General features: G+C 37.4%; 4 protein-coding genes and 1 long non-coding RNA gene across 6 annotated transcripts; 3 read left to right on the top strand and 2 right to left on the bottom strand.

Moving 5' to 3' along the window:
- Window positions 1–1,192: 1,192 nt before the first annotated feature.
- Window positions 1,193–6,843, top strand: LOC113668199 (neurexin-4). 2 transcript variants are annotated; one of them, XR_016186305.1, is made up of 5 exons: window positions 1,207–1,407; window positions 2,699–2,955; window positions 4,108–4,219; window positions 4,931–5,834; window positions 6,063–6,843. XR_016186305.1 is itself a non-coding variant. In XM_089205330.1 (4 exons), the coding sequence occupies exons 1-4, from the start codon at window positions 1,317–1,319 to the stop codon at window positions 5,575–5,577; spliced, it is 1,107 nt and encodes a 368-aa protein (XP_089061456.1). In that variant the 5' UTR covers window positions 1,193–1,316; the 3' UTR covers window positions 5,578–6,843. The 2 variants fall into 2 exon arrangements, 1 of the variants encoding a protein (XP_089061456.1); XM_089205330.1 differs by having other exon boundaries at window positions 1,193–1,407; window positions 4,931–6,843.
- LOC113668198 (mini-chromosome maintenance complex-binding protein) lies at window positions 6,338–9,861 on the bottom strand. Its single transcript, XM_027184076.2, has 2 exons — window positions 9,141–9,861; window positions 6,338–8,372 (listed from the first exon to the last, which is right to left on the bottom strand). The coding sequence occupies exons 1-2, from the start codon at window positions 9,685–9,687 to the stop codon at window positions 7,063–7,065; spliced, it is 1,857 nt and encodes a 618-aa protein (XP_027039877.2). The 5' UTR covers window positions 9,688–9,861; the 3' UTR covers window positions 6,338–7,062.
- On the top strand, window positions 9,842–13,918 carry LOC113668200 (calcium load-activated calcium channel). The gene is made up of 7 exons (XM_027184078.2): window positions 9,842–9,964; window positions 11,703–11,780; window positions 12,212–12,277; window positions 12,409–12,455; window positions 12,854–12,921; window positions 13,108–13,252; window positions 13,604–13,918. Exons 1-7 carry the CDS (start codon window positions 9,904–9,906, stop codon window positions 13,688–13,690), a joined length of 552 nt encoding a protein of 183 aa, XP_027039879.1. The 5' UTR covers window positions 9,842–9,903; the 3' UTR covers window positions 13,691–13,918.
- A 193-nt stretch (window positions 13,919–14,111) lies between these two features.
- LOC149047115 (uncharacterized) lies at window positions 14,112–15,424 on the bottom strand. The gene is made up of 2 exons (XR_016186308.1): window positions 14,654–15,424; window positions 14,112–14,489 (listed from the first exon to the last, which is right to left on the bottom strand). It is a non-coding gene; the product is annotated as an uncharacterized LOC149047115 (long non-coding RNA).
- Window positions 15,425–21,206: 5,782 nt separating this feature from the next.
- LOC113668218 (histone H3, embryonic) lies at window positions 21,207–24,606 on the top strand. Its single transcript, XM_027184101.2, has 5 exons — window positions 21,207–21,458; window positions 22,440–22,540; window positions 23,503–23,580; window positions 23,929–23,966; window positions 24,264–24,606. The coding sequence occupies exons 1-5, from the start codon at window positions 21,317–21,319 to the stop codon at window positions 24,358–24,360; spliced, it is 456 nt and encodes a 151-aa protein (XP_027039902.2). The 5' UTR covers window positions 21,207–21,316; the 3' UTR covers window positions 24,361–24,606.
- The last annotated feature ends 265 nt before the right edge of the window (window positions 24,607–24,871 follow it).

The raw sequence follows: 24,871 nt of genomic DNA, 5'->3' as shown, positions 1-24,871 counted from the left end.
CGGTACAGTTGACACGCATGTTAAAAGTAGCACTTTGTACGGTCGTACGGTCGTTCATCCAAATTTTTTCGGCTTGATGGGTTACTACTATTTTGTATAATAATGGGGGCTACGCTCTGCGAGCTTCGCTATTATAGTAATGATAAACTAAGATTGTTGTCATCTATTTCTTCGTTGATTTATCCGATTCTTTTTTTTTGATCAATGACTGATAAAACATGAACCCTCGACCTGGACCAACACTCAAGGCCATATCACCCAAAAAATCACCCTCGAAGACCCAGGAACAAAATGTTCAGGGAAGAGGAATATAAAACAGCGGTTTGGGTTTGATGGCGAACGTTTATTTGACGATCCAAAGGGCGTTTAGCGTTTTCCTCTTTCGCCTTACAAGTACACTTCGCGTTGAAACGAAACTGCCGTCTTATTATCCCGCTTTTTCACGCATAGCTTCCCTTGGCATCCAGGGATGCCAAACAACGCACCAGGAGTTCTCCTAATCAGGACGAATGTTAAGTAGTTGAACTCTTGGGAACGTCCATCAGCTGCCCCTCCAAGAACTAAGGCGAGTGCAAAGCATTTTTCTAAGCCAACCGCGACTGCTGAATTAACTGCAGCAGTAACGTGCCAGTACCAGTGTCAGTTATACGCTTTGGATAGAGGAATTTGATAGAAATAACTTCAGCTGATGAGGCTAAAAATGAGTTGAAAATAAAGCAGCGGTTTCGTTTCGACGCGAAGTGTACTTGTCAGGTCTAAGGATGAATTGAGTGGTTAGTAAACAGAGGCTCGTGATGGGTTTTCGAAGGATTTCAGAGAATTACTAAGAGCCTAAGATGTTCGAAGCGAAGTTAAAATTTAACAATTACTCAGAGAGGGCTGAAAAGGGAAGAACAAACAGAAACATAGTTATAAAGGGGCTAAGTTGGTGGGAGAGTATAACAGGGTAATTCAGTTTTATTAATTGAGTTTATCATGTAAATTGGCCACCTTATAGAGTTTCAAAGCTGTCGTTTGGAGCGTTAGGCCTTCGTCAGCGCGAATAGAGGAATTTTGACACAGTGACCCTACATTTCCCCTTTGATTCGAAGCTGTTCGACGATTGTTTTATCGAGACCCATGGTCTCTGGCTGTCCCGAAATTTCTGAGAAGTCGTTTGGGCATTTTGCCTTAAAACACCTGTCGTATTGTTGTGTGGTCCTCTAAATACACAAATTCCTGTCACGCACACAACAAATAAACTTGTAACAGGAGCTGTCGTGTTTTTTCCAGCATACCGTTTAAACTACGCGAACAAATAAGCTGTCTCTTTAAGAATGATGTGCTTCAAGAGTACTTTTTCAACTTCCTCATTTATCGTCATCATTTTATTTGGAATCATTTCGCCACCGGTTTACGCTGACGCTGGTGAGTAATGTCATAAGAAAGCAATGACCTAAAGCAGCTGAATATATGATGTGTTCATTGCCCGATTTACAAGCATAGAAACACGAATTCAGTGAAAAAAAACGAAAGCCTCAATTCATAACCGTTTTATATTTTGATTAAATGTGGTTGGACAATTCTTTGGTGAAATAGCCCTGGTCTCTGTCGATATTCAAAGAGACCGAGTCAAAGAAAAAATTAAATTAACACAATAAGTTAGCATCGACTTCTGCTTGCTATGTTCTACAACATAGCCCTTTGAATTCAATTTCCTAAACGCACTTAATTTTAAACGTCTCAAGGAATAAATACCAAAGCAGAAAAGCATAGTACTAAGCTTTCATAGTTTTGAGTTCTTATTGTTTCGTTCGAACCTTTAATCAACGGGAAGTCGAGATTCGACACCTGCCTCGTGTCTTCGAGAGCACAGTTCCAGAAAGATCTACTGTTATGAAAAATAGGACATAAAATACAAGGCAAGGAAACCAAAGTTTTTGACCGTTTAAAACATTGCACTAGATAAAAATGATTAAGTCTGCTTACCTAGCTATGTAACGTGTTAGAAAATTTTAATTTTGTCTTTTTATTTGTCTTTACAATCGTAAATAAGTAATGCCAACTTCCTCCTATTAACGACATGCAGTGATAATTTCGGAGCGCGAAAATGGCTTATGGAGAATTCTCCTAGTGAAGTTTTTTCTTTGTAATTATACTGAGATCTTTTGAAGTTTATGACTCAGTCTGTCGTAAAATCGCTTTTCTCGCAATCGCGCTTCCAGAGGGATAGGAGTTAAAAAAAATGCTTTCACGTTGTCAGGTAATTCTCAATTCAGAAATGGGACTGTTAAAAAATAAAGTCTAAATACGTGGATCGAGGTATAATCGAAGCCGAGAACCTCTTTAGCGTTTGTACATTCTAGTCAAGCGTTTTCAGAATGTCTTTAACTGAAGTATGCTTAGCCATTTGAGTTCACCGAATGAATCAGGCGCCAATCAATTCGCGAAAGTTTCAAATCGAAGTACCTCCAAATCTGAAGGATTCTTGCTAAATGTAATTTCGCAAGATATTTTCCAGGAGCTATTATACGCTCCTGACACTCATCAAAAGCTTAATGAGATGCAAAAGCTCTGCTTATAAAATTGCTTAAATGTTGGTACAATTTCAACCAGGGATTGTGATTTTAAAGTTGATGACAAAGAATTCTTGAAAGCAATGGAAAGTTAAAATTGAAAATTAACGTATTCCGTCGGAACTTTCTTTGGTCTTATTCAGGTGACAACTGCCGCGACATTTTATTCATGGAACCAATACCAAACAAAGTGATTACGGGCCACGTGATCAAGATTTTAGAACTACCTTATGAAGGAGAGTGCCACGTGATGTGTTATATGGAGCCCGATTGTGTGTCCATCAATGTTAGACCTTCTTACGGAGGGAAATACAAGTGTGAGTTAAATAACGCCACAGCTGATGTAGACCAATTAACTGCCGTTCAGGAAGTTGCTGACAGTTATTACCGAGCTATTGAGGTAAATAAGCATTTCAGTCACTAGATTGGAGCTTATTATCTTTTTCTTTCTTTCTTTTTTTTTCTTCTTGCGTGCGAATTAAGAAGGTGGTTTATAGGTTTTATGAATGGAACACTCATGATCAAAGTTATCTTTGAGCTGTTCCTGAGACGACATCATCTTTGCTGCTAAAACATTGCAGCCCATAGAAACAACCTAAAACAAGCAGAAAAAAAAAATCAAAAGGATAAGAAAATTTATATACAAAGCCGGTCATTACAGATAAATTCGATACGATGACTGAAAACGCCAGTGTGATCTGCATGTGATGGCTCAAGACTTTTTAAAATGGTATCAGTGTAAAATTTGCCAAAAATCGCGATGTATCAAGTTGTCTACGCCTCTTACCAACAGCACCATTTCAAGATGTAAAATTAAAATGACATTTTAATAAATGAAGTTAACGCAAAAAGAAGAACAGCACACCACATTAATAAGATGCGCACATCTGCTAACAAACGTAAAAGTTTTCCAGCACAGTTAACCAGTTAATTAAAGTACTGTGCGAAACTCTTTTTTCACGGGCTATCTTTTATATTGGAATTTTCCCATTTAGCCGCTGGAGTCAACTATTATTCGCAACAATTATTCGCCGACGGCGAAGTGGATGTTGCTGAATGATATTCTTTTCGCTTTCGGCGAATAATGTTTTTAGTATGATTGCTCGGCTAAGCAGATAAGCAGCACTTTTCCACTAGAATTTAACGGGTTTATTCAATTCAATTAGCAAAAACAATCTCTATTGCTGTGCAGAATTTTATTTTCTTCTATTCGGTGTATCACCTCTCGAGCTAAATTTTCCAAAACGTGAGGCAGCCACCTTGAAATTTGGCGCCCCTGCTATGATCACCTCGCGCAAGGTGATTATAACGAGATATGATGTAATGTTCCACCAATCAGAGCGCGCGCATTTCTATTATCACTGGAGTAATTAAATTAAATACAAATAACATGTCTAGTCTGATTGGTTCAGATGTATTTTAAATTTCATTCAACATGAGCGTGTTTTCACCCGAAATTTCCTCTTAAAGATAGTAACAAACAGTTGTTGATACGTTTATATTTACAACTTTGACGTTTGAGTTATTATTTAATGACGATAAATTTTAACAGAATCCTTGCGATAGCAACCCATGTTATAATGGAGGTACCTGTCAAGCTGGATTTACAAATAAAGGTTTTCGTTGCATTTGCCCATCTGCTTTCCAAGGAATAGAATGTGAAGGTAATATAAATGAGCGAACATAGTCATTGTCATAAAGTGGAAGTTTTAGCATCACCCACTGGGCAACCCACGGGCATTTGACTGTCGTCCCTGCCCGTGGGTGAGGGGGGGGGGGGGAGAATTTAATTCTCGCCTGGCTGAGTTGGGAAATTTGAACCAAAAGTGTCAAGTCTTTTTCAACGGAATACGCGTTTTGAACTTAAAACATGGAGATGTTTAAAAGCAAAAAGTTCGTTTTTGCGAGCACATGGCTCAGAAGTTCCTGGGAATGCTGGGGAGTTGTTGAACCTTCAAATCAGATCGACGCATAACCAGTTTACTTAGAAGATCGCGATCGAGGGCGAAGGTTACGGGACTGAGGATCCATTCAGAATAGATTCTAAGAAACCAAGGATGGGAATCACGGTCAGTGCCCGTTCATCATAATTTTATCATCACAACCCTTGGTCTCGAGACACTAAATAAGTCTTCCTTTGATAAATCAATGGGCTAACCTGAATTTTTCTTCATTTTAAGCTAAATGGCGACTTCCTCGTTGTAAAACAAATATCCTTCTATTCTTTGCGTAGAATAGCAAGTCCCCGTAAACGCAATCATGATTATTTTGCGAGGAATTACTGTGCACAGGGTGCTACTGTTCCGCTCAAGGCGTGCGTAATGCTAACCTCTGCAGAAGATATTAAAATGTATCACATTTTTTCGTCTCATTAGCGGTCAAGTCTTGTAGCGAGCTGAGGATAATTCACCCTGAAGCAAAAAGCGGCAATTACGTCATTGATCCTGACGGTGATGGAGGACTGATGCCGTACAATGTCACCTGTAACATGACTGACAAGAACGGAGTTGGCGTGACAGTTATAAGTCACGACAGCGAAAGCAGAACACTGGTGGATGGATGTGACTCTAAGGGTTGTTACTCACGCGAGATCGTTTACACAGGAGCAAGCTTTCCTCAGCTAGCGAGCCTCGCCAACGTCTCCCTGCACTGCGAACAGCAGGTTAAGTTTGAGTGTTTGCATGTAAGGATGTATAGGCACGGAGACTTTGCCTGGTGGGTGTCACGTGATTCCATGAGCATGACTTACTGGAATGGATCTGTATTTAGCCCACGAAAATGCGCATGTGGAATGGACAACTCTTGCCAACAGCGCGCAGATAATAACAATAAAATAAATTACTGTAACTGTGACATGAACGATAACACATGGCGGGAAGACACAGGTCTACTCACAAACAAATTACATTTGCCAGTTAAACAACTGAAATTTGGAGATTCAGGAACAACAAATAACAACGTTGATGAACGCGGTTATCATACGTTGGGAAAGTTCAAGTGTTACGGAAAACACAGAAAGTAATACCTGGTCGTTGTTTCTTAATTCTTTCCTAAAGCCTTTATTCTTAACAGCTCACGGATTCATGGAAAACAAGATTCCCATCACGAAATTCAAGTCAGTGCATTTAGGTGTTATGTCCATTAAAATTTCCATTCTCTGGGTCTTTTCTCTCAAAACCTTAACCCTTTAACTCCCAGAGGTGACTGACATGAAATTTCTCCCTATAATATCCATACATTATTCAACAAACAGCTAATGAGAATATTCAAACTTATCAGGTAGAAGCTGCTATCTTTATCTAGCACCAAGTTCTTATAACTAATTTATAAGGAAATGTGTAGCAGCTAGAGAGGAGAATAAACACAGATTATGAGAGTTAAAGGATTAAGGCAGAGCTTCAATTTACAACCTTTTTGTACATGCAGAATTTAATTTTATGCATGGTTGGATTTACATGAAGACACAGACCACATCTAGGGACATAACCTGCCTGTAAAACTTCTCAGCTCAATGGCTTACTGAATCTTTGCTTCTTACAAGGTTTCATGAGCATGTTCTGCTTTGCCTCAGTAAAATGGTAATAAAACTCATGTCCTGTTCCTCCATGCCCACAGACCTTTCCATGGATGAGAGATATTTATATAATGCTAGAAATAATCATGGATTAGTGAAGTGCGTTTGATCTCTGGTAAGTTAATATAAACTATTGACTGAGTGGGAGGGCTGGACAAGGTCATGACGTAAGGACTGAACACAGAATTGTGCAGGGACATACAACTCATATGATAACACTCATAATTAACATTTCAATTCCCTGCTAGTTCATTTACTTGCATTAGGGACTAGTAGATGTACACTTTAGGTGCCACTAATACCCTTTACAGATCAGAGTACTGGTAAAACCAAATTAAGTGTTATATTGTACAATCGTTAAACTTTGTTGAATATCAAAGCCATTTACAGTGATGTTAGTCAGTAAATGACACAGCCATGCTTGGAGAAAAAGAATGCCAAGTGCAGCCAATAGGGGTCCAAACCACAACCTTCTAATTGGTACTTTGGGTGCTTTGCCACTGAACTATTGGAGACTCGTAGCAGGCTGGGTTGTTTAATTAGGTCCATAATGACAAACCTCCTGCATACTGCCAGGATAGGAATTTTAATATGTAATGCTATACGGAATGATGATATAAATGAAGATGGTATCAACAGTCATGTTTGTTAAATCACTGGTTGACATGTACATGTATTAAGAGAGGATGAAGGTTGAATAAAATTTATGCCAATAATACAAAATGGTGGTTTTTATATCCAGCAAAACAATCAAAGTCAGTATTATGCATCTAAAACTTATACACGAACAGGCATATTACCTCAAGTTTTATAGCATTATCATCTTGGACAATGATCAATAAACACATAGGTTTCAATTTCTGCAGGGCTCAGTCAGGCTAGCTCTGTGCAGTGGATAAACATAACACCTGTAAATCAACTTAGTGCTGAGAACTAACAGATAAGTCTAGATCTCCTCTCTTTTTCCATCTGTTTAACCTGGTTCCACATCTCAGGTGTTAAGGTGCTTTGCCCGTGACTCAGAGACATGAGCCGTGACAACAAAAGCAAGAGATGGAAGTCCTCAGCTGTCATGTTGCTCTGATTTTCTTGCCTGCTTTTCACAAAGTCATCCTGAAGAATCTTCTGCATCTCAGAGGACAAAGAATACTCTGCCAGACGTGCTACACCCAAGAATGCTCGCATGCGCTCCATGGTGACTGCTGAGATCCTGCTCAAAGCCCTCTCCAGAGGTTGGGGTGGTTGGTGGGGTCTGAGAGCCACGTGACAATCTGCAGGAAGCAGTGACTTTCCTTCTGACAGGATCAGTATCAGTAGATTGGTGGTGAAGTCTGCTTTGTAAAAATTGAAGTCATACTCCAGTTTCTGCCAGGAGATGACATTTCCCAGGGCTGTGACATTTTTGACACCATTTGCATTCAGTTGGCCTGCTTGCAAAGCTGTCTCATCCACAATCAAATTGGTGCTTTGGGACAACTGAAGGATGCTGCTCTTAAGACGATTTGCTGTGTAGTCTTTCTTGGGGACAAAGTTCAGTGAGTTCATGTTGTTTAAGGTCATGGACAGGAAATGACACTTAGGTACAAGGTACTCCACAAGCTTGTGCATTTCTCTTGGAAATGAGTCTGAGGATGGACATCCACTGACATTTAAAGTAAACTTTCCAACAGGCATTATTCCTGTCCAGCTGTAAACTGAGGAAATCAAATGGAGGAGCAAGTACTCTGCAGCTAGGCTATCACCACTCATGAGCTGGGTCAGCAGAGACACCAACTCACCTCTTACATCAGCAAGCTGCTGCAAAATAGGAACAGATGCCTCTCCTGTAATGCTGCTGGGGATAGATGGGTTAGAGTGGACTAGATTGTGAGATGCTAACACATGCAGCCGTGGCACTAATGAAGGAGGTGGATGATGAACAGCTTGTTCCTCTGGAGTGATTAAGTCATCATGGGCAGGGCCTAATGGCCCTTGCTCATTACCATCTCCCATATCATCATCATTGAACACAGCAAGACAAGGATCAACTGACAACACACCAATGAACTCTACCATGTCGTTTACCTTCAGAGTACTTTCTTGATCATAGACATGGACAAGGCAAGCTGGGCCATGCTCGTTTGGGAGAGGAAAATTTAGATCAGTGCTTAACTGATGGGTTGGAACATTACTACCACCTGATGTGTCACTGGGTCTTGATCTTTTAGCATCATCACTGCAGGCATCATGAGGCACTTGCCACCCTACAGGAGGAAATGAATTTAAATTAGGGTGCTATTCTAAGGGTGGTAATAATGAAAGGCATGGGGTAAGAGGTAGAGGGGCAGGGTGGGGGAAATAATATGAAGACCAATTCTGAGAGAAACAACAATCCTTTCTGAGATGCTCAAAACCAACTCTTTAAAACAACTGTAGTTTGTTTATCCTCTTTGAGATAAAACCCATATTCTATAGGAAGATTTTGCTTATTTTGAAAGAGAAGGTGAATAAAATTCAGAGCCTATTTACATATTGCCTTTTAAATTCCAAAAGGTAGGGGGGAGGGGGGAATTTTTGTGATCTGGAACCTTCTATGCTAGCCCCTCAGGCTAGGTATTAATGGACTTGAGACATTGGAATGGGAAATACCAAGTGCAGAGAAGCAAGAAGCAAGATATGCGATGCCATGACATTTTCGAATATACCCTTTTTAATTTGTGTATATTGCTAAAAAGCAATTTTTAATCCACTGTTTTTCATTTTGATAATTGAATCTATTCAAGATCTGGTTTATTTTGGAATAGAGGCTTATGAAAAGATTGTAATTAATTTAGCTTGTCAGGTGTAAATATGAATTACTGCTATTGTAAACACAATTTTCTTTCCCATCATTTTGCCTATAAATTCAGTAAAATATCCTACTGAACATAGAGGGAACTAAAAATTGATAGTTTCTTCGTTTGTGTGTTTATCGTGGTTTGAAATTAATGATTCAAAAGGGACCGCTCTTGAAGCAGTGATAAGGCACTTACCACGCTGAACAGCTGGGGTATTTTCATCGTCCATGTCTTCCTCGAGATCTCTTTTGAGTACTGTGTTCTTCCGCTCAGAGGCTTGTGCTTCGGAGTTTGAAGCTTCTCTTCTCCCTGCAAATGCTTTTCTCGCCCAGTCAGTCTCTCCTGGTATCGGTACGCAGTAAAATATATGCCTCTCTTTGGTTACGTTCTTCGGTGACTCTAGGCGAAGTTCAAAATTTTCAGGACATCTGACGACATCTTGGTACATTCCACACCGCAATTTCGATGAGTTGTCCACCTTGTTCACGGTTTCATACACGGCCAGGTAGAACTCAGGATCGAACATGTCCTGCACCATGCATCGGAATCTAACTAAATTCTTTGATTTCAAAAGATGACTTGGGATATCATTCAGAGAAGGAACTCGTAGGAGAGCTTCGCTCTTCTGCAATCGACTCGAGAAAAACTCGCCGACTTTTTCATGATCTGGGCTTCCTGATTCATTGAATATTCCTTCAATAACACTGAGGGGGTCAGTGAGCCAGTCCTCTATGCAAGGCATCGCTAAATGTTCTCCTTGTTTGTATAAGTAAACACTTTGCTCGCTTAAACGAAATTTTTAGGGAAGACCCTCGTGGTAGTTTTCCCGGGAAAATTTAGAATTATGCGCGCATGATATTTTGCTAACACCTTGTTGGCTGTATGTGTATGCAGGCTCAAGCATAAATTATTTTCGCTGCGTCTCCGCCATCTTGGTGTAACGATTTGGATCGTGAAAATGTTGGCTGACACGATCCTTATTCTCTTCATTTCAGTAGCTACTGCACTTCTCTCTGAAGGTAAGTTTGTTTCGAAATCAGTTACGATGGCCCAAAACTGTGCCGTGAGATGTGGTTCGATTCAACCGAGTGAATGGCACATCAAGCGAGATTCTTGAACTTGACTGGATTTCTTTCAAGTCCGCAGCCGGTTGCAGGGGTTATCACGATTTTGATATTGCAATTGCGAGGATTCCTCATGCGGAGAGTTATGGTTATATCTTACTGTTACCTGTACATAGTAACTGTTTGATTTTCAATATGGGGATCTTTAATTTTTAGGAGCAACTTCAGAATACCCCGCAACTCATTTACATGTCATTGAATAAGAATAGCGTCAATAAAATATATTAAAGTTCACACGGCAACCAGGTGGACAATCAGACATAGTTTGATGCTACACTGGTTTGCAGATTTAATGAATGTAACCGAAGAAGTTACAATTCATAGACCCAAAGTTTCGACACTCCTGTCTAGTGCCTTCATCAGGGGTGATCTAAACGCTGCAAAAAGAGGTCCTTTTATATGATCACTAATTAGCGGCCTTTTTTTTTTCTGACGAGGTGTAAATAAGCGTCAGGAAGCAGACCGCCATCGTCACAATTTAAAGGAGTGTGGGTGGAGTTAATGTGCCAAGCCTCCAAACAAAGGCGCTGGTGGTAACGCCGATTAGTGGTGATAATTTTAGAATTATCCCACCCAATTGTATGGTTGGTTAGGCAACTATTGGTTAGGCGTCTATTGTGTTATGCCTCGATCTTCAAAGCCTCCCGACACATGTAAGTGAGGCGGACCAAAGTTGTGGGGTATTCTGAAGTTTAGCCAATTTTTATTAACCCACTAACTCCCAAGATCAAATTAATAATTCTCCCCTCAAGCTGCTACACATTTCCTTGTAAAGTAGTGATGAGAATTAGGTGTTAAATCAAGATAACAACTTCTACCTGATAAGTTTGAATATTCTCATTACCTGTTTGCTGGATATTGTGAGGATATTATAGTGAGAAGTTTCATGTTGATGACTTCAGGGAGTTAAAGGGGTAACTCCTGCTTGTAACATCAATAAATTGTCTGCTATCAATTTCATACTGTTTCAAGCCTTGGTGTTAAAAAAAATGAGGGAAAAAATTGCCAGACTGAGTGAAAAAAAGGAGAAGAAATCCTTTCTTACCATAGAATTAAAACGTCCCAGTTCTGCATTTGTAATATACATTTTGTGGCTTAATTTATCATTATGTTGTAAATGATCTTGCAACAAACAATCACACTGTTTCCATGTACAACATTAGTTCTTCTAACTTAACTAGCAACTTCAGATCGCAATCAACAACCCTAAATCACCTTTCATATTTCTGTACTGTCACAAACCTATTAACAAGCTCATCGTAATGCTTCAGTCACCACAATTAGTCCAAGTGTAAATTTCTCTCTTTTTTTTCAATTCAATAAATATGCCACATATGGGGTATAAAAATTAGACAAAGAGTTACCAATGTTTATGGGGTTCAAAATTAAATCACGTTTTATGGCACATGTTCATTGGAGGTGATACCTCATATGCTGACCAAAGATATGCAGGACTTCATAAGAATACATTTCCTTTATATTTAGTTTCTTGTGCAGTAGGGTTATGGTATCACTATCGTAGGAAATATTTTATTGTATTTGGCCATTAATCTGTTTTGTATATTTAATAATAATTATCAAGGGAGCAAAAAAAGAGATTGTACCAACCTTACTTTTATTTTCTCTTTTATAGGAATCACATATCTATTGGTTTACAGAACAGACAAATATAAGAAGTTAACTGCAGAAGTCGAAAAAGATAGTAAAAAGTGTGAGTATCTTTGTTATTGTAGAGTATTCAACTACCTTTTATTCAGTGATCAAGAATCATGGACTACCATACAATGCTTGTAATTAGATATTTTACTTTTACTTAGGAGAGTAGATTTACAATATGATCAAGTAAAAAGAAGTGTCCTGACTGTGGTAATGCTATGTAATGCTTGGTAAACCAATGCACTGCAGTTATATAACGAGAAGAATGTTTACATATTTTACATAAAAGTTATAAGTCATCAAGTGAATCAGCTCTCTTTGATCAAAGCTGTAATATTACAATCTTTCCATAATGATCATAGACATATATTTCATGCTTTTATTTCAGTCAAATTGTTGTACTGTGTCAACTCTAGAGAACATTGACTGAATTTTATTAAAATACCTAGAAGCTTTGTATTGATGGTATTTACTTCTGTTTCTTAGTGGAGAAGAGAAAAGAAAATATCTTAGATCTTCCCAGACAAGGAGGAGGTCAGAAGAAGAAAATGGGTAAGCATACCAAGAATGATAATTAGTTTTTTCTTTTTGATGTAGTTACTGGATGATATTACTACAACTGCTTTACATGAAATCCTGGTGAAGTGTGTTTTACAATTGTTTGGGTTTGTGTCTTTTCTTAGAAAGAGTTGAGGAGAAGCTTAAGAATCACAACAGAGACCTTTCAATGGTGAGAGACTTCTTTATTTCAAGTATAATCAATATATTCACTTTTGTGTGCAAGAATTATATGATTTTACCATATCTTGTTTAGGTTGACTCAGTTCTGATCAATAATGGCTGTTTGGCTCATGATTCCGTGGAAATGATTAACAAGAATCATTGGTTACAACTGAGTTTCAAACATTTGCAAAAAATTAACTTAAAATTCCTTTACTTTGTTTGCCTGGATTCTTTAAATTTTTGCAATCCAAGCTTCAAGAACATTGTTACTGTATACAACAGTATCTCTCATGAAATTCCTCTGTGCGATGAATACCCCCTCCTCTTGCATAGCTTTCCTGTAGTTTGATTTGACTTGACGTCTTGTGTGTTAAATGGTGATATATATTTGTAATTCTTTTGAAGGTGAAAATGAAGTCCATCTTTGCCATTGGATTTACATTTACAGCTCTTATTGGCATGTTTAATTCTATGTAAGTGTGTGACCCTAAAACATTCAGTGATGGTTTTTACAACTGCAATTGTACAGAATATAAAAATTTGTGGATTAATTTTTAGCAATGACATTTCCATATACAGATTATTTACATTTATTACCTTAAAATCAAGTTAGAGAGGGCTGCCTTATATTTGTCACATTGTGTTGTCCTATTTTTCAGATTTGATGGCAGAGTTGTTGCAAAGCTTCCTTTTGTTCCCCACTCTTGGCTTCAAGGCTTGTCCCATCGCAACTTAATGGGCACAGATTTTACTGACTGCTCCTTTATCTTCCTGTATATTCTTTGTACTATGTCTGTAAGACAGGTTTGTGCAAGTTTTTTTTTTCCTAGCTAGGTATTTAGCAACATTCATAGATACAGTATAGACAACACTGTACTTTCTAATGTTAAGGCCCTTTGGTTGTGAGCAACTTATCAATCACAGAACCTATTGATCAGTTGATCAATCAGTCAGGCAGACAGTTGATTAATTAAACAATCAAACAACCAGTTAATCATCAATTGATCATTCAATTATCCTTCTGCAGAATTGTACTGATTAATTGTCAAAAACTTATTTTTATGTGTATAGATGGGCCCCTCTACCTGCATTCTCTCAGTAACTTGATGTTACCTTTGCTGAACCTAATTAAGATCATTGATTTTCTCTTCTCAGAATATTCAAAAAATGCTGGGCTTTGCTCCATCTAGAGCTGCAAGCAAGGTTGGTGGTCTGCTGACACCACCACAGGGTACCAAGTAAACTTCACAGGAGTTTTGGTCACAGAGTACCCATTTGCCTTGGGATTCTGTACAATACAACTTGTTTGGACCATTTATTGACCTACAGAAACAGTCTTCCTAAGCATGTCTGTCCCCAGGTGTTACAATGCTAGTGAACTTTTAGGAAAGCCCCATATTGTCGTAAATGTACATGTAACTATCAGTACATTTATCACAGTCAAAAATTAAATTTTTGATGTTACTCGGAGATTTCCATTTTTCCTTCGTCTTTTCTTTCCACGTATGTTTTTTTTCCAAGGTGTTTGTTTTTTGCCATGAGAGTTTGGTTGTCGTTAAATACCTTGAGACTTGTAGCATGATCATCACGCCCATTCAGGGTTGTTCAGAAATATTTGAAAATATCTTGATCAGCAATGGACAGATTGTTTTCAAACTTGTCATTTTGCTTCTCTGATGATTGCAGTTTAATAAAAAATAACTGTGTTGCCTTTTGGAATAATGTAAGAATTAAAAAATATTAAAGATACTGGAAAATATACCCAAATTATAAATGTAACGCGTAACATCTCATTTGCATAAACCCGAAAATAAAGGTAAATTTCGTACTCAAAACAACATCAATTAGAAACTTCCATTATGCTCATTTACTGAGTAGGGCTCAAATACACCTTATGCCAAGAGACAGCGTTAAATGTTCGTTTTTAAAAGAACAGGAATAAAAAACTTGAAGACAGTCGCTGTTGTTTGCTTGTGTAACGCAGCAGATCCAACAGAGCTTTGCATGGTACATGTGCGGGTCTAGCGTCTTGAATATACGCCTACAAAGAAAGTTGATTCGTCTGAGTAAGGTTCAAACACTTACTTACCCTCATCTAAAGTAACTTTTAAAAAGAGCTAACTGCAAAGAAGAAATAAGTGATTTTTGGTTTCGGAAACGATGTTATTGTTTATTTTTAAACACGGAAAATCAAACACCACTTACCTGCAAAAAGGCCTGTATTTCAGCTTTTACTTCACCTCGGTTGCTGAGACAACTCCCAAGCAAAGTTCATGTGTTCGACTACAAATCCCCAAAGTTTTACAGCCATACATACAATACAAACGAAGATATTCAAAGCAAACTAAATCGGAAACCTAAATTCACTCTCGCTTTGTGTTTATCAATGTGTAACGATCAAATTTCAAGCCCGCTCTACATTGAAATCCGCACAAATAGCGCTCGAAAATGCTAAACTTCGCCTGATTTTCTCGTTGAAATCAAGCAACAAACATCGAAGGTCTCCTATGAAACCTCTCCTCTATGTCTGCAGGGATTAGGCAAGAAAACATGACATACAAACTTGATGTAAAAAAAGTGCGTTTGTTTTGGCTGGCACTGTGCGGCATACCGGCATGTGTGTGGAGAACTAAAGAGAAAGAGGAATAACATTTACAAAGTCCCTGTAGATGTCAATGAAGAAATAATTGCTTCTTTGTAAATCTAGAGATAGTTGAAATATAATTTTTTTTGTAACTCAGCCATTATGGCCAGTGAAATCTAGTGATAAAGTCAAATGCCACGCCCGCAAAGGATTGTGGGTAATCAGTTATTAAGCTTTAAAAACCGAACAAACATTGAAATCTTCACTAATTCTTTTTAGAACGTAAATTAGCAAGTATATCTAGCAAATAAAAGTATTTTTGGCATACTTTTTACATTTCATGAAAATACCCTATGTTACACATTTGGGCATGATGATTGTGCTACAAGTCTGAAGAATTCGTACAGAACTGATTTGGTTGAGGTAGAGCCGGGATAACCAACTGGCTCTATTGAAACAGTCCAAGGAAAACGTAGTATGGAGGTATTGGTTGTCCCGAATATTCCAAAGCGATGAAATATACCGAAAGCTTGATTTTTTAAAAATATTTTTTGCCAGTCTATAAAGGGAATGAAGCACTGCCTTTTGCGCAAATGGCACTTTATAAAACACGACTCCATTTAACACGTGTGCAAAATTATACTTGCTACGCTCCGCCATCTGTTTTTCAGTTAAATCATTCCAAACCGAAGTAAACCCATCACGCCATGGGAAGAATAAAAACATGGAGATATACAACCTCACTCTACTTTAGTGAGAAATAAATTGAGTAAAAACAATTTAAAAAATTTAGACATACTCTTTTGAAATGGGTTTTGTCTTCGTGATGAGAAGACCAGATCTTTATGAGTTAATATTCTCTTGATCTCTACTTAAAACTTTAATGGCTTTTCTTGGAAATCAGTTAACTAACAAAGGATTAAGCTTTTGGTCAATTTGGCAGTTATTATTCGTGCACCTTTTTTATGACTTCGAGGAAGCAAAACCCCTAAAAGAAATCATGAAAAGCCGGTTGAGGAAGAGTCATCGCGACTAGCTTGCCTTGGTTATCAGGTAGCTGAAGACATGCGCGCATTCACCCATTCATGATACAGGCTCAATGGAGAAAACGTCAATTCGTATCTGTTAACTTCGTTTATTGCAAAAGGTTTCCATAGAGAGGAACAACTACTTTTTCAATTGATTATCAGATAGGTGGATATGATAGACACATTCAGTGACTATTTTGTTAGTAAAAAACTTGTATTCCTTCACATTGGTTTAGCTTTAGGCAGAGTTAACGTGAGATTTTTTTAAAAATCAATCGAGGCTGAATTGAGGTCATGTTTCTCGTTTTTTTTTTATTTCGGCGTAAACAAAACACGATTATAAATTGCTAAGCAGCCAGCTTTTCTGAGAAATTTAAAGATCAAAGAGTTAACGGGGAAAGATTCTTTAACGAGATTCAAAATGAATGCTATTAATCATACCAATAGTCCCTGACACGGTAAGAAACGGGACAAGTAAAGGAAAATGACGTTTGGCAATAGCTAACGGATATTTTAGAAACATATTTTTTATCAAATGATCTTTTACAAATTCCTTTTGACGGCGGGAATTGCTTTCCCACGTACAAACAATACATTATTACGGGGGCCCGAGTTCATTGACGTCACAAAAGAGGGCACCCCTACCCATGCATAATATGTTGAACAAATAACTTTCTTTGTTAAAATTTTCCCTTGCGGTCAATTATGGGATGCGGCGGAAGAGGCCCGTAGACATGTTAACGATATAAACATTCTTCGTTCAATTTGTTCTCAGTCTGCGGCAAATTAGATTTCATCTGCCTCACGCGTGAGGCTTGGGAGGTTGATTTTTTTAGGGATATAAAGATGTCCACATTTAATGCCTCACCCGAGGTGATTTTGTCCAAAAACGGTGCCAAATACCTACTTAAAAGAAACGCTAGTGAGAAAGAATTGTTTAAGAAGCAGACGTGGCTGCTAGACAAAGCTAAATCAAAAGAAGAGAGGGCCTTTTGCCGTGAGAGGGAGCGACTTTTACAACGTCGACTCTCGAGATTACAAGGAGTTGGTAAAACATCTCCTTCTTCAGACGAAAGGGTCAAAAGGATTACTGAAGATGAGTCTGATAAATGGGAAGTACAAAGTGATACACCATGTTATATCAAACATCGGAGAAAACAAGGTATTTTCTTGGACAGCTCGCCATTATGGTCCTCTCAAGATTCTGTGTGCCCATCGTCTGGGGCCTCCATGAGTCAAAGAGGCCCTGGAGTCCATAACTGTGATGAGTTTCTTAGTAGCCCCAGCGTGGTTAGGAAGTTCAAAAGAGCCATTTCAGAACAGTACAGCTCGACAAGCTCACGGACAAGCTCGCCGCGATCGACAAGTTGTGTTCTTCCCCCAATTTCACTTCAGTGTCCGATTTCTGGTAACGAGGGAGAAAGAAAACTCATACATGCACGATCAAAAGCAAAGTACAAGGAAGCGAGTTTCATTTGATGGGCCTTGATTCAATGACGGGTAAACATCAGTCACCTTCTCGGTGATAAATGAAAAACTATACCTTAAAGTGGCTAAAATGCCTCAAATTTAGAGTCAAAGGATAGAACGTGTGTCTTTGTGGAACGTACGAATACTGATATAATATTCAAGTGTTATACATGACAGTCATGCCCGCAACATACAATTTCCATATCACAAATTACTCATTACAATGTCTCATGGTTTTTTTATCATTACCCTTTTAGACCTATAAGTATAAGTTAAGGAATTATTTTATTTGAAGCCCACTAACACTTACACAAACAGCGAGTTATCAATTGATGAGACTTTAAAATTTTATAATAAAGGACATTTATGGATAGAGCGAAAACTAATTTGATATGTTTCATCTAGGGTGATTTAAAGTGGTCTTGTTGAATGTTATTCAAAAATGAATCGAGAAACCATCATTCACTGTCAAATCTGACAGGTAATTGAATCAAATCCAGTGCCCGGAGGTCTAATAGTCTAACTTTTCATAACAGATACAACGATTTTTAATATCGGCTGAGTTCTGATGAAATCTATAGTTATCTCGAAAAGCTTGAATAAATATGAACAAAGCGCGTGAAAGGGTTCAGGCGAAGAACACCACCGAACACCACCGAAACCCTGCCGGCTAAATACCGATGTTAATTACTGGGCGAGGTTGCCGGTTGGACAATCATGAGGTACTTAGTACGTAGGAAATTTCTCGGAAACTTCGGACGCCTCCTGATTAGAAAGAGGTGCATCTCAAAATGGTTAAATTTCTTAGTCGTCAGTACCCTTAAACACATAAATGCTTGTCTCACCTTTTCGTCGGTTTTATTTCAGTAGGAAAGAAATGAAATAGCAACCCTTGCGTGTTTTTTTTGCTTGAATAATATTATCCTTTTGCGAGAGCTCCAGAATACGCTTACGTCATGTTATGTGTTCTCTCGAATAGTGGCATGCAAGAGAATGTGTTGGATTGGCAAAAATGGTGCGATTGCGGTCTGCAATTCGACGGTTCTATGTTAAAAATCTATTTAGCTAGTTAAAGGTCTCTGTTCGCAGAATCAGAACGTCAATGTTTGGTTACATCCAATTTTTACCAAGACTTATGATCACAGTATTTGGATCATGTTCCGATGAAGCACCAATTACACTCCATGGCTACTGGCCACACCAATTTTTTGGTCTTCATTAATAAAAAATAAAGAGTCCGGTTTATAGAAAACGAGAAAAGATTCAGGGAGTAAAAGCAACTCTTTTTATTTCTCTTGGGCTATGGTTAGTTTCACTCAAACTTCAAGCTGACCCCTCCGAAATAAGCGGAAAATTTCTTCGAAACCTGACGGACGCGTTCGAAATGGAAAACCGTCCATGATGAGAACTGACAGATGATAGTCGTTCAGAATCAAGGACAGAATTTTCCGCAATCAAACAAAATTTGCCAATTAAAAATTGAACGGCACCGTCCAAACCAAAATCAGATGGAAGCATCCGAAGTCTGCTAGCTCAGTGAATAGACAACTCAAAGCTTGTTTTTACTGCGCTATGTTCCCGGGTCGTGCCTTTCTTGCTAACTTTCTTTTTAATATCTTGTTCTCGTCAGTTTCTTTGTACAGAAAAGAAATTTTTACGTCATGAATAAGGTCGTTTTTTTATCTTGCGTAGGCTCTCCCGATTCTGGCAACCAAACAGTTTTGACGAACGGCGGTTTCACACTATAAGATGTATATATACCCCTTATATATATATATATATATATATATATAAGATGTATATATACCCCTTATATATATATATATATATATATATATATATATATAAGATGTATATATACCCCTTATATATATATATATATATATATACACCCCTATATATATACACCCCTTATATATATATATATATATATATATATATATGTATATATATATTTTTTTTATTTTATTTTTTTTTTTTATAAGAACGTCTAATTTTGGAGCTGAGGCTGAACGCTCTCATGTTTTTTTCTTTGCGACTGAAGCCTTAAAACGTTCCTAATAAATCAAGTCGGACGTGACCAGACCTAAGAGGGTAATTTGTCACTAGCTATTAACTGAGTTGATAACGTAAATTGGCGATCGTAAAGAGTTTCAAAGCTCACATTTTGAGCGTTAGCCCGTTACCATTTGCTCTGACGAAGGGCTAACGCTCGAAACGTTAGCCTTTGAACTCTTTCCGGAGGCCAATTTACGTTATCAACTCAGTTGATTATACCAAATTACCCTGTTACACTCTCGCACTGACGCAGCGCCACAGTTTCATTCTCTAGAAACGTACCCTTTATTCACGTGACCAGACTAAGTTCGACTTCAAACCAGTTAGTTGTTTTCAGTGTATAGTACAATAGGAAAACACTATTGTTGAAAAAAGGCCGCTAAGTATTTGAGTTAAATGTCCTGTTAGACCACAGTTTTACATTTCTTTTACCTTTGCTTAAACTTCACAAAAAGGAGAAAAATAAAGATGTTCTAAACTGATTCTCACCCTGGGTATGTTCTTAGTATTTTCTCAAAATTTTGGTTTATCTCAACCAGAACAATGGAATTTTTAATAGGAAAGGTTCTTATCGAAGGAGGGTGTGCGGCGTCTTTTTTTGGTCTTTACGGAGACATGGTCTTTATCGTTGAACCTAGACCGGTATAGGACATAAGCTCTGTTTTGCATGGTTTCTATTGTACCCATGATTACAGTCAAAGATCCTTTAAATGTTATTAAACACAAAAGTATTGGTCCATTTCGATAAATTTTAGATTTTGTTACACGAAAGTTTACTGATTATTGCATGCATTGAAGTCTCAATCTTCTATAAAACTCCTTTTGTTTGATCGTTTGTTGTTGTAGTTGTTGTTGTGTTTGGCTTCTACATTCAGAATCAAAGTAATTCAGTAATGATCAATGCGGGATTTGTCCCAGGTTGTGCTTGGTTTGTCACATTTTATATTAATAACTTTTAATTTCAATCGTACGTTCAGACACCATTTATCACGCTAAATTGAATAAAAGTACTCCTAAATCGATATGTGACATTCTCATTAAGCCTCGGAAAAATGACACTGTTTTTCTCTGCCAAGGTTAGTATAAATTTTCTTTTTCCTTTGTGTGGATTATTCGTGACGATTCGTCCTACGAAGTTCGATTCAGTGCTCACCGATATTACTACACGGTTTTACAAGGGATTTAGTGCCCCTGAATAGTCGCAGTGCAAATCAAATTCAAGACAATATTAAGTATGGGAATAGCTTTTCATATAAATATTTGAAGATAAATTCCATTTCCATTGGTATACATGTATATGCGTGCACCTCTGTAGCTGCAAGATAAAGTTTAGCTACCTCATGAGATCAGTCATGGAAACCATTGATTAAACTTATATTGTCCCACAGACACTCTCCGGTAGAAATTGCCGGTTCAAGATTTACATTCGTTGTGAAATGAAAACGTATTGTTAGGTAAGCAGATTAAAGCTGCTTATAGTGTTACAGGTAAGGCCCGAAGCTGCTTCTAATGTTACAGGTGAGGCCCGCTCAGCAAGATACACTACTTTATGGATCTGAGACAGTTCGTTCCATGTAAGTGTTTTGATCCTCATTCATGATGCGTCCGCTGACCCTATGAATCGTGCGCATGGACGCCGTACAGTTTGTCTATTGCATCAAGACTTGGCGCGGCTGCATGACAAGCGGGAAATTGAAGCGTTCCACTAGTGCGTAGAAAGTGTCAGTTATGGTTCGAAATGCGGTTGAAAAAAAATCACATAGTGACAAAAGGAAAGGGAAAAGCCCCCAGAAGCGCAGTTTCTCAACAGCTGAAGTGATATACAGTAATGCTAAAAGATCAGCTCCTGTTGATGAAGGCAGTGCACGAAGTAAGCTGATTTGATCAAAATTTACATGTCATTATTTTCTAACTACTTTGTCGTTATGATGAAAGAAAATGGCATGACTGATGAAAGACTTGTCGGTTTATGTTTAGACCTGGAGTTATCCGTCATATTTTAATAGATCAAAACGTTATCGAAATCAGACAGGTAATTGGACAAACAACATGCCCACTTTGTGCACGAAATTGCGGACAGAAGGTTTAATGCGATATCGTAAATATTAAAATAACTGAGAATCAAACAGTACCTAGAGCCGCGTTCTCTCGTGATTAAAGCTAGTAATTTCAATACATTGCAAGAAGAAAACAGGTGCATGCGGTCCATTCACTTCATACGCTTTTCCGCAAGACAACGAGAGTGGTATGATTCGGGAGAAAACTATCTAAACATTTATCCTATCAAAGTTAATCATCAGAAAATTCCAGCATGGTGTTCAAAGTGAGATTTCCTGTACCGGATTGAATTTGTCAGCCCTTTTTCCCTGAAAAAGTCATGTCATTGCTTGTGAGAAGGTCATGAAATTGCTTGTGGAAATATTCTTTGGTCTCATTGGGTCATGCAAAATTTCAATAAGTGGAGGTTCAGTAAAAATCTCTGTATGGAAGTCTGTCACAATGACAAACATTGTAACCATGATGACAGTAATTTACTCTTCACAGTTTTTATATCAATATTCAAATGTATATACTGGAAGTGCCCATTGACTGTACACCACAGTTTTTAGTAGGGAGGGGGATAAAAAATCATAATCTAAAACAAGCCTTGCTCTCAGGGTTTGGGTCTACTGACACCTTGGGAATAAAGTTAATGTTTGAGTGTGACAATGTTATTTTGACATGTAAATAATTATTGTTAGCAAATGTATTTTAACACATACACTTGTCTTATGGTAAGAGTGTAATCCATTCTGCTCTAAGTGATTAACAAAATTTCTTTCTTTCGTGTTGTCTTTCAATTTGATTGTAGAAAGGAGGAAATATAGACCAGGGACTAGAGCTCTGATGGAAATTAAACATTACCAAAAGACAACTCATCTCTTACTCAGAAAAAGTCCTTTCTTCAGGGTGGTAAGTTTGATGTTAAGTTAAACATGAATGTTGCAAAGTTTGGTGTTGTATTAAGAAACTTTTAAGTGCTGCAATATCACTTTTATCATTTAAAAATTTAAGGTTCAACTTTCAGCATAATGTTACCAGCAACAAGCATTGTAATGGTTTTATTCAATGTTATAACTGGTCACTGCAGTCATCCCCTTTATTTTGGTCTAAAGCAAAATTCTTAGTTTGTTTCTTTTCATATTCATGACCTTGGTGTTGAAACAGAAGTGGCCATTTCTGAATTACATGAAGTATCTTTGTTTTTTATTCCCAGCATAATTCTCACATTTGAAAATTAGATTGAATTCAGGGTAAAATTATATGAATAGTGGCACACTGATAGCCTTTCTTGCATTGAAAAGGATCATTGCAACCCAGAAATGGGCCACTGGATATAGAAATTGAACTCTCATGGGGCTCTGCTCTACTAAGCCTAGATGTCACTGCACTGGAATTGAACTTTGGTATAGGGTTATTTGACTTGTATAACTTTTGAGAGTTTAACACACCAGACTTTTTAGAATAGAGGCCTCATCCACCTGGTTATCATCTATCATCACATCCTTTTTCTATATTAATTGCTTTCAATGAATAAGAGAACTTTAATGCGTTGTTATTTTTCTTGTCACTAACCATTTGCAGAATATTTGTAATGTACAGAGACTTTTTAGTGATTCTCAACAACTTCTTAACCATAAACTTAGTTACTGATATGATTGAATCCTTTAGTGGACCTTGTGTGGTACAGTACTGGTAATTTTAATCACAACTACCTCTTTCTTTTTCAATTTGATAATGTAATTGATATCACTTGGCTAGAACGTTTAGATTTTCTTGCTATGTTATTACAAAATTATACAAGTAAGCTTTTTTATCTTTAGTTATATGTACATGTACAGAGGTTACATATTTTAGTTTATTGTTTGTTATAGGTCAGAGAAATTGCTGACAAGTTTTACCAGCAGGTAGAGTTAAGGTGGCAAGCAACAGCATTGCTAGCATTACAGGAGGTAAGGAATTCTGTGAAATTTTTGCTGTATGGTTTATTCTACCCTATGTATATCTACATTGTTAGTTTAATAATTTGCAGAAGTGCAAAAGACATAGTGATACATTTGGTAGATAGTGTGCAAAAGTAATTTTTAACTTTGAGGCTGGTTACTATGGGAGGGGGGGGGGTGTGGTGAATAGGTTTTCTATCCGTTGATATTTTACTTATTTGGGTGATATTATCCCTGGAAAATGTTTCATTATAACTTATTACCCAGTAACACTTGTCCACAATAGTTTATAGAGGACTCTGCACTTGTTAATACAGTTGTACATTCTTTGAAGATGTTTGTTGTTTCTTTTTTCAGGCAGCAGAAGCATTCCTTGTTAGACTTTTTGAGGATGCGTACCATTCATGTTGTTTATATCCATCACAATGTTATTTTTTTGTTTTCATACCTTGTTCCCTTTTACTCTCTTCATTTAAAGTTGTTTACTAATTCTTTCTCAAACATTCTTTATTTGTGTAATATAATCAGTGTGCTTCAATTTAATTGTATGTTATTTTTTGGAAATTTTACATGTACACATGTAAATGAATGTGCATGAGTGAAGTATTTATTTCTTTATTGTAATGCATGTAGATTTAAATGACAATTGGTTCCTGTGTTGTTCTCTTTGTTTTTTCTTGTTTCTTTTACAGTAATTTGTGCGCCATCCATGCCAAAAGAGTCACTGTCATGCCCAGGGACATGCAGCTGGCCAGGCGAATCCGTGGACGACATGATGGGCTTGGTTGATTGAAAATGAATATTTCATCACTTCATAAACCTAACTATGGAAGAGCACTTTTATTTTTTAAAAAGATGTATTTTACTTCATGTAATTTTTTTGAGCAACTTTTAGTTTTTCTATTTTGTTTTATGTAACTTAAATGCATGCTTGAAGTAAATTTTAAATCACTTTGAATGTTTGAACTCAGTGCTGTAATTATTTAACGGAACTACTCATACATCAGAAGGAAATAAAATTATTTACTAGAGTAAGTACTGTACACTGTCTTTAAGTTGTCTGTTTCTTTTTTGATAGTGACCTTTTTTAAACAAGTTGGACTTACCACACTTGGTTCAAAGCAGCTCTACTTAACTCTAATACTACTGAAGTAAATTATAAAATATTGGATGAATCGAAAGAGACCGTTTACATTGTTCGTGTTTGTACGTTACTGTTTGCCAGTGTGCTTTAAAAAAAAACTGTTGCGTATTATTTTGAGATTAATTGAAAATACCTTCATAACAATAACACTTTTGT

This window comes from Pocillopora damicornis, chromosome 4 (assembly GCF_964200805.1).
Source record: "Pocillopora damicornis chromosome 4, jaPocDami1.2, whole genome shotgun sequence".
NCBI classification, from domain to species: domain Eukaryota; kingdom Metazoa; phylum Cnidaria; class Anthozoa; order Scleractinia; family Pocilloporidae; genus Pocillopora; species Pocillopora damicornis.
The sequence above is the reverse complement of the archived record's forward strand: the minus strand, read 5'-3'. Positions and strand labels throughout refer to the sequence as shown.

What these genes read in the sequence shown, in the direction of transcription:
- LOC113668199 (XM_089205330.1), top strand. Translation starts at nt 1,317, where the DNA reads ATGATGTGCTTCAAGAGTACTTTTTCAACTTCCTCATTTATCGTCATC. An exon ending in ACCGGTTTACGCTGACGCTG is followed by an intron (nt 1,408 to 2,698) that starts GTGAGTAATGTC and finishes GGTCTTATTCAG; the next exon opens with GTGACAACTGCCGCGACATT. An exon ending in GTTATTACCGAGCTATTGAG is followed by an intron (nt 2,956 to 4,107) that starts GTAAATAAGCAT and finishes AAATTTTAACAG; the next exon opens with AATCCTTGCGATAGCAACCC.
- LOC113668198 (XM_027184076.2), bottom strand. Translation starts at nt 9,687, where the DNA reads ATGCCTTGCATAGAGGACTGGCTCACTGACCCCCTCAGTGTTATTGAA. An exon ending in TACCCCAGCTGTTCAGCGTG is followed by an intron (nt 8,373 to 9,140) that starts GTAAGTGCCTTA and finishes TTCCTCCTGTAG; the next exon opens with GGTGGCAAGTGCCTCATGAT.
- LOC113668200 (XM_027184078.2), top strand. Translation starts at nt 9,904, where the DNA reads ATGTTGGCTGACACGATCCTTATTCTCTTCATTTCAGTAGCTACTGCA. An exon ending in TACTGCACTTCTCTCTGAAG is followed by an intron (nt 9,965 to 11,702) that starts GTAAGTTTGTTT and finishes TCTCTTTTATAG; the next exon opens with GAATCACATATCTATTGGTT. An exon ending in GTACTATGTCTGTAAGACAG is followed by an intron (nt 13,253 to 13,603) that starts GTTTGTGCAAGT and finishes TTCTCTTCTCAG; the next exon opens with AATATTCAAAAAATGCTGGG.
- LOC113668218 (XM_027184101.2), top strand. Translation starts at nt 21,317, where the DNA reads ATGGTTCGAAATGCGGTTGAAAAAAAATCACATAGTGACAAAAGGAAA. An exon ending in TGATGAAGGCAGTGCACGAA is followed by an intron (nt 21,459 to 22,439) that starts GTAAGCTGATTT and finishes ATTTGATTGTAG; the next exon opens with AAAGGAGGAAATATAGACCA. An exon ending in GTTAGACTTTTTGAGGATGC is followed by an intron (nt 23,967 to 24,263) that starts GTACCATTCATG and finishes TTTCTTTTACAG; the next exon opens with TAATTTGTGCGCCATCCATG.